Source organism: Manacus vitellinus, unplaced genomic scaffold (assembly GCF_001715985.3).
Source record: "Manacus vitellinus isolate BGI_N305 unplaced genomic scaffold, ASM171598v3 scaffold_3_pilon, whole genome shotgun sequence".
NCBI classification, from domain to species: Eukaryota; Metazoa; Chordata; class Aves; order Passeriformes; family Pipridae; genus Manacus; species Manacus vitellinus.
The window spans coordinates 39,316,291-39,329,036 of record NW_021940535.1 but is presented as its reverse complement, the minus strand read 5'-3'; the positions used below and the strand labels follow the sequence as shown (position 1 = coordinate 39,329,036).

The window sequence follows — 12,746 nt, the reverse complement described above, 5'->3', positions numbered from 1 at the left end:
GCTGTCACACTTAACCTCTCAGAATTCATAGCTGATCAGGTGGGTCTCAATAGCTTTTACTGACTGATCAATTTAAAATCCATCTAAGCTAGTTTTAATAATGTGGTATTTTGATTAATTTTCTTCTTGCTGTTACGCACTGGTCAAATATCATTGCGTTCTGCAGACATACATTTTCTTAAGTCTTTTGCAGAGCTGGCACAGGGGATCATCTTACACTTATACCTTGACATTTTTTCTCTTTCTGATCTTCTTTTGTCCCATTAAACTGACAATAGAGATTTAAAGAAAATTCAGTTAAATAGTGAGCAAAGATGTCTGTCTTGGGAGTGACTTATCCCAGAATAAATTTTGGTGTCTTTGCTGGTGTCAGGTGCCTATCAAGCCTGGGCCACTGCTCTTTGAAAGTGTATCTTTTGATACTAGTAGAAAGATTGTTGGTGCATGCATAAAAAGCCTCAGGAAAATTTTACCAATTGGATCTGGAAAAGGATTGTCTTGGAAATATCTCACTATGTATGTAGTCAGGTAAATATAGCTTTTCTATTCAGCCACCTTATGTTGTAAGGAACTTACAAAAATCTTGCAGGGAAAGTATTTAAAGGTCTTTGAGCCCTAGGTCTTGCTATTTATCCTTGTTTGATACTCTAGTTCCACAAAATTTAGTGTATAATTAAGGCAAAATTAATACATCAGCAATCATGTCTAACACTATGCTAGAAAATTTACAGAAAAAAATCACTTATCTGAGGGCTTGTTACTTCTTGATGTTACCTTGTCTGTTCCCAATCCCAAATAGATTGTTTTAGGATCTATTAGTGGTATAATTAAAATTTCACAAATCTATTTCTAGAAATATAGTGTGGAAAAAAAATTATATTATTAGAAATCTTTTAGGGACTAAAAAAATATTTGAATGCCTTTACTTCTTAGCTATAATCAACATGATTACTCAGGGTGGTTTCCCCTCAGATATACAGCTGTTCAAATGTAAATGCAGTTGTTCAAATGTAAATAGTATCATAATGGGAGGCACAAAACAGATATTCACAGTTTTCTGAAGTTCCAGTCTGAAGTTTAAGCAACTTAGGCAAGTTCAGCCTGGGTTAGCATTCCTTGTGCAGGTAGAAAGTGCTCTCTTTGGATCACTGGGATCAGTGTTTGAGCTGGCACCACCTCCAGACCAAAGGTTTGGGCTGCTGGGGGCCTGTTGAAACCCTTTAGCACTGGGCTGTGTTCCAGCCCACTGAAACCCTGGCACTGATGCATCTTCTCGACAATTCCAAGCAAAATGGTGTTGTGAGGGAACGTGTGAACGTCAGCATTACCACCTAAGGGGGAGTGGGTTGCACTCAAGTAAGTGATGATTTAAAGAATGTTTTTGTGTCTGCAGGGGAAATGCAGCAGCACTGCAGCTTGAGCCCTGGTTTCCAATTAGGGAGATCTCCAAGCATTTGGTACCATGTCCCTTTCCACTTCCAGGTTTTGATCATTATGGTTTATTATGATAATGCAAACATTAATACTGTGTTTCATGATATATTCCCTGAAATCCTTGGCTGCCACCTGTCTTTCTGGAGCTGCTTCTTCCCTCATGTTACATGAACAGAGCAGTGATGCAAGAACAGATGGGAATAACAATACTGGGGCTGGTAATCAAACAGGTGTGCTCAGTCCATGCTCTTATGCTCTTTCTGTACTGGAGGACAATTTTGAAGGGACAGCAGTGCTGATCCCCCACATATGGACTTTTCCACATGACTCTAACCTTTCTAATCCTAAGGACTGATGAAAAAGCGATGTCTTGAAGGAGGTCCTTCTTCCAGATTAGAGATGTAAGAGCCCAAAGGAGATGGCAGCTGCTGAGACTGTTTCCATCTGAGGTATGGAGAAAGGTTAAAAATAACATGCTGCAAAATACTGTAAGCTCTAGTGATATACATACAGCCATCACCTACAGACTATTTGTATGGCAATAGGTTAGATAGAGGTGGAAGGATTAACTTCTATTTTTACAAATGCTTTGAATTACACTATCTTTTTGTATTTTGCAGCATGTTTTGGTACCAGATCAAGCTAAATAATTGTGTATCATTAAGATGGCAGCTTTGTTCTTTGAATGGAGTTTAAATCTTACATTTCAGAAATTCAGTGCTACCATGTACATACACAAAGTAGTTGATAGAGGTCTAATTATCACAGCATTTTATTTGATTTCTGGAGTTCTCTGTAGGCCTTAATTCTTTTTTGTTTTGAAGAAAGTTCAACTTCTTTTGTGTAAGATTAAGTGAAAGAGTTACGATTGCAGATGTAAATTGTATAAAATTGAGTTTATTGTGCTGTAACAAAAAAGAAGGGAGGAAATAGAGCGAGAGGCTGAGCGTTCTGATGAGAAGAGTGAATGCTGGAAAAGCCTTGTAGAAGTCTCAGTGCTTTTTTGAATCAGAGAAATTAGCTTATTGTGCAACATTTTTCTAAGGACATGTCCCACTTTATTTTGATGCTGTGTGTATATTTCATAAAATTCATTTGATTTAAAAATAGCTGGATAGCAGACAGCTGTTGTCACCTGTGTTGAAGATGTGCACTCCTAACACCTTGTCAGAAAATGACACCTAGCTCTTGAATGATTCCACATAACACTTACCTCAGTTATATATGGAAAGGGATTGGGAAACAGTAATCCTCTTTTCTGGTTTGGTTTTTTGTTTTTTTTTTAACTCCTATTTTTAGCTAGTTAGTATTTTCCCCCTGCATTTTTAACTTAAGGCTCGTACTAAGCTTATAAGCCCTTGCACTGATCTCAAGAGCATTTCCCAGTTTGGCTGTTTGAAGGTGCCAAGATACCTTTTGAATGGCCCAGCATGTCAATTAAAAACCTCCAGGCAACATTTGTGTTAGTGGTGGGTACAGTGAGAACCCACCACTCTCCTCGTGAGAACTTTTTGCTTAGTTCAGGAAAAGCAAGGGAGCTAGAAAACCAGTAAAAGCTGGATGGACTCTGTATTGGGAAGTAAGAGGGCCGGGAAATAGTCCCCTGGCCCATGAACTGGTGCCCTGACTGGCCACAGCTGCACCATGGCGGATCTCTGTGTGGGGAGTGAAAACTGCTTTAGACTTGTCCATGTTGTCTTCTGGGAATGTGCCTGTCCTGGGCAGTTCCTTGAGTTGTGTCTGGGACTGTGCTTAGGCCCACTTGGGCAGTGTGGGAAAGCACTGGGCCAGCACTCAAGCTTGCATCCTCCTGCTCCTCTTTATTCAGCAGTAGAGACAGGGGTGTACAAGCTGTAGTGTCGTGCCACCAATGCCAGCTCCTCAGCCACGGGGCTGCAGAGCAACAGACAGTTACCAGCAGTTGTGAGACATCTCCCCTCCCCATATGCAATGCTTACACTGCTGACAAAGAAAGGAAAGAGGAAACAGAGTGGTTATCCCATGGCTGTACTTGAGTAACTGTGTTGATGGGCGTGATTCCTGCAGGAAAAGCATCCCTTAGCTTCAGCTTGTCTCAAGTGATAACAGATTCAGCTGTGGGAAGTCACATGAAGCTTGTTTTAGTGACTTACCTGGCACTTCCCTGGCTGAAGCATCTCAGTTCTGCAACAGCTTCAGTGCATCCCCAAGTTCCTCTTGTATCCAACACCACCCTCCACTCCAGCTCTGTCCAAGAGCCTGCACTTTCTACTTTGACCAGGTACCACACACCCCTTCTAGTGGAGCTGGGCATGTTTTACCTTGCCTTGCTCCAACTTGTCAGAGGTCTGGCTCCTCAACATCAAGCACTGGTTACAGCCTTCTTATTTCTGCCAAGCTTGTTACGCATGGATGTGGGTATTGACAAACCAACCTTAAGCCAAAAATAAGACTAGAGGTGACCCAAAACTTTCACAGGCTGTGGCACTGCCACCAGCTTGTCATTCTCTTGCCTCCACCACCACTTCTGGACCTAGGAATCCATTCTGACAAACACATTTTGCTTTTTATGCTTTTTTCTAATTCAAAATACAGAAATATATTATTTATATTATCTTAGAAGATCAAGTGTGCATGAGAAGAGGCAAAGACTGGAATTATAAAAAAAAAGACTAGAAGGTATAGGCAAAAATTCTTTAAAAATATTTTAAGTCATTCCAATTGGCAGTAAAACGCCTCTTCATTAACTGTGACACTTTATGCAGATGTAAAATAGAAGCTATTTTTATTTGAGAACTAACAATGAATGCTTCCTAAATGAACAATGGACAATTACATGGGGAGAACAAATGAAAAAATTGTAGGAGGAGACATTCCTATCAGGTACAAGATAATTACAAAGTCTTTCACAAGACAGATTATTTCTAGGTAGAGTTTGAAGACAAATGTTAACCAACAGAAGAAAAATCCTGCTTACCAAGGGAAGCATACATGATTTCAAAATAAACATTTTTATTTGTCTAAGGTTAACCAAATAAATGAGATTTCAAGACAGCAGCTGAAAATGCTGACAGGTATGACTGAGTTACATACAGAAACAGGAGTGTAACATTTGGGGTGACACTGTCTGGAAATGGTCCTGGCCCTGACATGCATCTCAGAATAATCTAGCTGAGGTTTTACTTTTTAAGACAGACTATTTAAAACATTTTTCAAGAGGGTCTTTTTATTGGAAAAAACATCCCCATAGGCGGGGGGTTTTCAATAAAGAACCTTTAAGGGCAATTCTGTGAAAAGGGATCTTCTCACTTCTCAAAATTCACATGAGAACATTGTTGTATTTTTCCTTTAGCTCCAGTTCCACTAGGAGAGGCAGCCACAGAAGATGCATTTCACTTGCTGGCTGGCTCTGGAGTGCTGCTCCACCATCCCTGGCTGTCCTTGTGGAGTGAAGCAAGACTCTCCAGTCAATTCTTACCTTGGCCTGGTGCAGGAATGGGAGTCAAGAACAGGGGGTGGTGAGATGTAGGGGGGGAAGGAGCAGGCTCTAGAGACAAAGAGGGGGACAAAGGGCACCCCACCTTCTTGAGACCCCCAAAAGGAACTCTGAAGGAGAATTCCTCCTGGAAAAGCCTGATCCAGCATGCACTTCTATGATGCCTCACAAAACCAGCTATGTCTTAAAGTCCACCTGCTCCCAGAGTTCAGGAGTTGTTGCCCCTCTTCTTCTCAAGAGCTTTCATTAGGTCAGACATGAAATCTGCTTGCCTGCCTCCAGCCCCAGTGGGAGGTGGCCCAGCTGACCTTGGCTCTCCATCTGCTCCTGTGTTTTCTAGCCTTTTTGGAGGAAGAGGCACAGGTTTCTTTGCTGGAGGTGGTGGCGGCTTACTGGAGACAGGTGGAGGTGGAGGGGGCACTGGCAGGTCTCCATTACTGCTGCTGGAGACTGGTGGTGGTGGAGGCACAAAATCAGGAGGTGGGTCACAGAAATCAGACGGCGGTGGTGGTGGAAAATCAATCATCAGTGTAGGTGGTGGGGCTGGAAAGCTCTCTGGATCTGTTAGGAAAATGCCGCTGTCTCGTTTCACTTTGGGGGGTAGAATTGGTGAAGCAGAAATAGCAGATGATCGCCTTTCAGGTGGAGGAGGAGGCTGCAGTGAGTTCCTCTTAATCAGGACTGACTGTGGCCTCAGAAATGACTGTGCCATGCCAGGTGCACTGATGTTACTTGACTTAGCCTGAAATAAGCAGAAAAATAAAAAGACAGACACAGTCAGTGAATGTGTAAACTAATGCCACTGCCTAAGAACAGTGAAAAGATGTGAAAACACAAGAAAAGTGTAGTAGAGAGTGAAACAAAGTAGAGTATATTTTGTCTGAAAAGTGAAAATAGTATTCTGTTTTCTTTCCGAGCTGCCCACAGAGTTTTGACAGTGGAAAACCCCCTGTTGGCAGTATGGATAAATGCATCTTCAAGTGCTTTAGCACAAGATGAGTGCTTTTAAAATTTCAAATAATTGCAGTTAGTAAGACTAACATCAAGTAAGTATCTTTATTTACCTGACGTTTACTACAACAAGAAAGTAAAGATACTTTCTTGATGTTCCATCCTGCTGTTCATTCCCTCAGAACTTAAGGAAAATTGTCAACCTGTGCTGTGTTTTTACATCCCAAAATACTGAGCAAGATTTAAGAACATAAAAAGCAGATGTAATTTTGGATCTTGTCCTCATTGTGTATCTCCAGCTCCCCTTTTATCTGTGATGGCTGGATCTCTGGATAAAGCTAAACTAATGAAGTCAAAATTCTCTGCCAAATTCATTAGGCACAACAGCAGTGAATGGAGAAGAAGGTGAAGAGATTTGGGCATTTAAAGTGCCTGGATTCACTGTCCCTGGCACTCTGCAGCGAGGTGTGATATGCCCTGACCTGCAGGGTACTGCCTGGGCCTCTCTGTGCAAGAGGGAGCACAGCAGGGAAAGATTCTCCACAGGCAACCTGGCAAGGGCCACTGACAAGCCTGGAGAAGGTGTCTTCTGCCTCCTGGACGAGGCACATGCACACACTGTTTCTGCTTTTGAGTTCAAAATGCAACAAACAGGTCCCTGAAGCCACTAAGTGCTACCCATGACTACTTGTGACCCAAGGACATGAGACATTCCAACCCTTTGACAACTTTTTTGAAGTAAAAATTACTAAAAGGATCCATCATACAAGTTAAGAAAAATAAAATGTAGGATACCAAATCATTATGTAGATGTTAACTTTGACAAAATTTTAGGTGGATTTTCTTTTTAAATTGTGTTTGCTAGTTGACACTGAAGATAAATAAAGTCCATTTGGCGATAATCTGAATTCTTTTTTTTTTTTAGGTAGGAACTGGTAGCTGTTGACAGTTACTACACAAATATTTTTTCTTGTAGACATGTGGAGAAGTCTGCTGTCCTGAAAACAAAGCTTTCATTTCTAGCTATGCTCTTTTATCAGTTGAGATCCAGTGAGCTTAGTGCTCTAACTGTAGCACAGTACACCCTGAAAGACTTCAGCTCGATCCTTCTGTCCCAGGCTTGTTGGGGCTGTGAGACCAATCACAGAATCACAGAACAGGTCAGGTTGGAAGGGACTACAGTAGGTCTTCTGGTCCAACATCCCTGCTCAAGCAGGGTCATCCTGGAGAAAGTGAACCTTGAATACTGACCAACTCTCTTGAACCCATCCTCCTTGCAGAGCCTTTTCCCATGGGATTCTTCCAAGAGGATCCCTCAAGAGGCTAAAGGTAGTTCTCCCGAAGTCCATGGTTGTAATCTTGCTCACTGTCCTGCTACTTCTTTGTTCAGTACTGAGCTCTACAATCTCATGGTCACCACAGCCAAGGCTGCCCCCAACCTTCACATGTCCAACAAGGCCTTCTCTGTTTCTAAGTAGAAGGTCAAGCAGCACACTCCTTGTGGGATCCTCCACTACCTATGACAGCAAGTTGTCATCAGTGTTTTTTTAGGAACCTCCTGGACTGTTTGTGCTTCGCTGTGTTGCTTCTCCAGCAGATGTCAGGGTAGTTAAAGCCCCCCACAACAACCAGGGCCTGTGACTTTGAGACTGCTTTTAGTTGCCTGGAGGAGGCCTCATCCACTTCCTCCTCTTCATCAGGCAGCTTGTAGCACACACCCATGACAATGTCACCCTTACTAATGTGCCCATATCCCAACCCATAAGCTCTTGACTCGCTCATAATCCTCACAAAGACAGAGCTCGATACATTCCAACTGTTGCTTCACATAAAGGGCAACTCCACCCTGGTGCCTTCCTGGTCTGTCTCTCCTAAACAGCATGTAGCTGTTCATGACAAGATTCTAGTCATGCAAGCTATCCCACAACATCTCTTGTAATCCAGTGAGATCAAAGTCCTGTGACTGCCCACAGATCCAATAGTTCTTCCTGTTTGTTTGCTTCTTCTAGAGAAAAGTGCTCTGCACCCCTGCAGTCAGCAGTACTAATTCTGGCATTAGCTAAATATAATGCATATGCCTCCTCTACCTCACTCCTTGCCTACAAAGATGGAAGTAATTCAGACACAAGAGGAGGGAACTGCTGGCTGAGTTCTGAGAATGTGATCTACTCCAGAGGAAGTGGGGTCCAGAACAGAGAAACAAGGAGGAACTCAAAGACAGAAACAAGAAGTGTAGGACATGTAATGCAGGTGAGAGAAAAATTCTAGGAATTGAATTTCATTTGTCCTGTGCACTTCCTGCATGGTGGAGAGATTGAATAATGAACTGCAAACAAATGCACACTTTTTTCTGTAGGATGTTTTTGAAGTTGTCATACTGTACCCTGTGATATTTTTATAGCCAGAAACGGTACAAGCACACAAAATTTGGAGCTTAACCAAGGAATGCATTTAAAGCCTAATGAAAATATGTAATGTTTTCCCTTACTTCTTCACACTTTCTCCTTTCTTACACACTCCTCTTCAGCTGTGCAGTGTTCCCTGCTGAAAATACTACTTGTATACTTTGTGTTTCTAAGGCAAGACCTTTTTTTCTGGCAGAGACAGAAGACACTTTGAGATAATCCCAATAGGCACATTCCTATTCCTGCTACGTGAACTCATGGCTGCTTGTTCTGAAGAACAGAAGTAGTGGTGGCTGTGCCTTCACCTCCCACCAGTGGCTCCTGGCTTCTTGTGCAGCACACACACTGTTTGCAGCGTGCAAAGCACAAGGAAGGGCAGAAGAAATCAGCCACTTTTCCCAGGAGCCAAATCCTTTTCATAGTAAGTACAATGGAACTTTGAGGGGGGAAGACAGTGGGTGAAAAAAATCAAACTTGAAGAACTGGTTCACAGGTGACATTTAACTAGTGCACTGCTCACCTGTGCCTCTGATGTACCCACTTTCTTCTGAGTGTCCGGAAATTCTGCACTGAAACGACGAGTAATTTGGGGAATCTGTCCATTTGATTGAACAGTACCTGTGATGAGGGAAGGAGAGAAAGGGAAGAGAGTGTTACATTTTTGTGATATTAAACAGATCAGGGAATAGCCAACTAAGAAAAAGGCTATAAAAATGTCTTTACAATTTTCACAAGGAACCACTTGTTATAGGAGTTTTATATATAATTCACTAAAATGCATATAGATACCTGTTTTCTACTTCAGGCTCATTTTGTGACTTTTCATATTCAGTTAATTACTTAAGGAAAATAAACAAAGTACCTTACATTAAAACCTATACCTGTCCATATGCCTCCATGGCTGTGGCTGACAATCCTACAGGAAGTGCAAGTGGCAGAATTAAGAAGATGTGACAGAAATTATCAGAGTGTGTACGGGTGTTGACAAATGAAGAGCTTTTTCGTCTGACTATTGTAAATGGTGATTATGGAAGGGGACCATTAAGGCTGATGCAGGAACAGAGATGGGAAGCTGGCTTTGGAAGGGAAGCTAAGCAGAAATCTAACTGGCATAGTTAAAGTCCACGCTCTGGCCTGCCGCGGTTTGAATATCTGTCATTCATAACAGCATTTTGAAGTTTGTAGTGTGGTGTAGTATTACCATATTCTCTGTTTTTATGGCATTTTTTTTCCCTTTAATTTAGACTAAAGACTAAAAGTGCCACAGTTTCATATCAATCAGTCATGGGGGCTGAAGGTCTGAAGTCCTACAGAGGGGCTGATCCACTTTCTTTAGTCAATGAGATAACAGCTTAAACTTCTCCCCATTTGTAGTCAGGAAGATTTGTGAACTTCACTGTCTTCTCGGATTAATGCAGACCTTCAGCCTGTCTAAGTTAAAGCTCTGCAAAACATCTGCCCACCATTCCTGCGTGTGTAAGGGATATGCATAAATAACCTGGTGCTGTCAAATGGAGTAAGTGAATGTGAGACCAAAGGACAAACTTATGAAAAATCCTTGGCCCCTGTATAGTCTGATGAGGATTAAATAAACCCTCCAGTTTAGTGTAGGATTTTTGGAAGCTGTACATGTCAAAGTACAGCTTTGGTGCCTAGGGATATGTTTTACCTTAATGACTGCCTATTATAGCTCTATTATAATTTACAGTTCTGATATCCATTAAAGTTCCACTCATGTATTTCTCAGATGCCAGTGAACCCTTAGCTGTCTACAGTGTAAATCTAAGAACAGTGATGGCTTTAATCTTGAAGTGTACTTTACTGATTAGCAAAGAGGTTCCATGACTGTGGTAAGAAATAGAATAAATTAATTTTATTGCCATGCCTGCAAATTACATGACTGGCAGAGAAGTAAGACAAACTCTATAATGTACCTAATTTACTAGGGCTATTTAGGCTTCACGGGAATGACAGGAAGTGGTCTGAAGTCCTTATATTTTGTGCCTGTGCCTGCATTGTTGTTCAGCATTATTTGATCCAAAGTACCATTTGGATCATTCAAACTATAGTCTTGTGTTTGTTGAAGGACTAACAAAAAAGTCAACGAAGAGAAAACTAACCCTGTGGCTGTAAGTGCTCAGTGGAAGGAAATGTAAATCCCTGGGTTCTGTGGCTGTGCCCACAAGTAAAGCAAGTTACTGTCTCTCCTCCCTTTGTCTGCTGTCCATAGCAGAGCAAGAGTCTGGTCTTCACACTGCTCAAAGATGTTGCTGCCCTCAGTCATACTGAGATCTAACTAAATGAAGGAGAGCAGAGAGACATCCACTCTATCTAGTGCAAGGCAAAATGTTCTACTTGGCAAATATGATATACCAGAAGGCTGGGACACAGTAATCTGTTTCTTCTTCTGTTAATGTAAAACTTGAAAGCAACACTTGATCTATCATCTCCTGCCACATACCTCCACATATGCTATCACATACAAAGTCAGCCAGCTAATGGACTCCCAGCCAATATAATATGTGAGTCCACGTGGGCTTTTTTATTTTTAATTCAAATGTTATAGTATTCTTTGCAAGTCAATGCCTCCAAAATTTTATGGTAAATTAGTATTTGTTTTAAGAAAAAAAAAGTAGTCCAAATAGAAGGCAAAATATAGATACCGAAATGCAAAATATTCAGCCTTGTAGTGATGAGGAACATCTGAATAAAGCAACTTCTTTAATCTTTCAAACATCATGATATTGTGCAGGACCACTACATACATTTTTTTTAGCATCCAAAGACAGTAAGGCAGAGAGGGAAACAACATATTTTGCCTGAGATGTGCCTGGCACTTGGGACACTTCAGAACCACAGACTTCACAGATTGGGGTATATGTGAACACACAAATGCTGGCTACAGCAGAGTGTCCAGGGAATAGTGGCCACATGGTATGTGAGAACAGAAGTCCCAGCTGCCTTCCTTTGGCAGCCACTGAAGTTAACAGAGTACAGCCCCTGCTAAACTCACACAGGACTGTAGTTTTCTATAGCAGATTTTAGCCTATACTGAAATCAGTCCATACAAATGGCTATAGGGCCATCTGAAAACAAAAGAAAACATGCTTTGTTCCATTTCCAAAACATGCAAACAACTGCTCACAGTCAGGCAGTTCAGGTTCTAGTATTATAGTTGGGCCCCAGGTTTTAAACAGGGCAGCACTGATAACTGTAAGACTGCCAGAATCACAGTGACTTGCCTCAATTAGAAGGCTAATGATCCTTCAGAGATATTTCCAGAGAGACAATATACAGTACTAAAATCTTTCTAGGCTACTTAACCATTTAATGCAATCCATTAGTTAAAATTAGCAGTATATTCTATTGAATACATGCAGTGTTAATGGATTCTAGTCAGGAGCTGAAGTCACACAGATGTCTATATAGTCTTTATAAGGCTTCAGTCCTGCCTATATCTTCTCCAGATTGCAGCATCAGCCTGGAGCCCCACTGGCCAGCCCTCTCTCTACTGCTATCAACACCAGAATACAAATGTTCCATGACTGTCCCATCCACCCTCACTCCACTAAACCCCCTCCCCCAACCATAAGAAAATCCCCTGATCTCAAAACAGTCTGTTACTGGGTCTTCCCACCCCAGAAATCCATTTATTAACATGATTTGATTCCAAGGGACAGTAGGAAGACCACCCTGTATCTCACATGTACTAAGACTAGGCGAACTGAAAGCTTAGAAAGGTGACTGGAGGATCTTGTCTACACGAGAAGTCAGAATATTAAATGCCAACACTGATTTTGACTTTGACTGTCTTATGACAACAGTAAGTACTTGGCCAGCATGCCCTTCCTAACAAAGCAAGGATATCTTAAGCATGTAAACGAAAAACATTCATGGAAGTTACAGCTAGTATCATGCACTGTTGTATTTGTATCATAGTAAGACTGGTAACAGCAGCATGATGAAGCTACTGGAAAAGTAAGGTTAGAAAATAACCCAATCCTTTCTTACTCTTGTGTCCTTCTCTTAACACCCACATTGTTACCATGCAAATGAGAGAAAGGCTAGGAAAGAGAGTGGCTCATCCTGTAATAATCACTTTCTGAAGTGATCAATCTCTGAATATCCCACTAAACCTTTTTACTAATTGAAAGAAAAATTCCAAAACAGCCAGTGTAGAGAAGGGCAAACAGAAAGCTTCAAGACATGGACCATCAGTCTGTAAAATGTAGACAGAGGATAAAGATGCCAACAGAAAAATACCCTATTAAGTTATGCAGATTTAAACTGATCTTCAGTGAACTGTCTTTCCAAATTCTAACTTTAAAGTGAGAGCTCTGCTGCTGAGAGACCACTGGCCTGTCTACAACAAGATATTATCTTGCTGAATCAGTAGGACAGTTTTCTGAACAAAGACTATATGCAACACTGATGGTAACAGAAGAGGGCAATAAATGTGACTTCAGCTGCTGTGACAGCAT

At 41.5% G+C, this 12,746-nt stretch overlaps 1 protein-coding gene across 1 annotated transcript in view; it reads right to left on the bottom strand.

Moving 5' to 3' along the window:
- Positions 1 to 4,173: 4,173 nt before the first annotated feature.
- Positions 4,174 to 12,746, bottom strand: part of APBB1IP (amyloid beta precursor protein binding family B member 1 interacting protein) — a 65,266-nt gene continuing 56,693 nt past the window's right edge. The window contains exons 13-14 of the mRNA XM_018075192.2: positions 8,786 to 8,883; positions 4,174 to 5,651 (exon numbers count right to left, since the gene is read on the bottom strand). Of these exons, the coding sequence (XP_017930681.1) occupies positions 5,118 to 5,651; positions 8,786 to 8,883 (632 nt within the window). The 3' untranslated portion in view covers positions 4,174 to 5,117. The remainder of the gene's footprint in view (positions 5,652 to 8,785; positions 8,884 to 12,746) is intronic.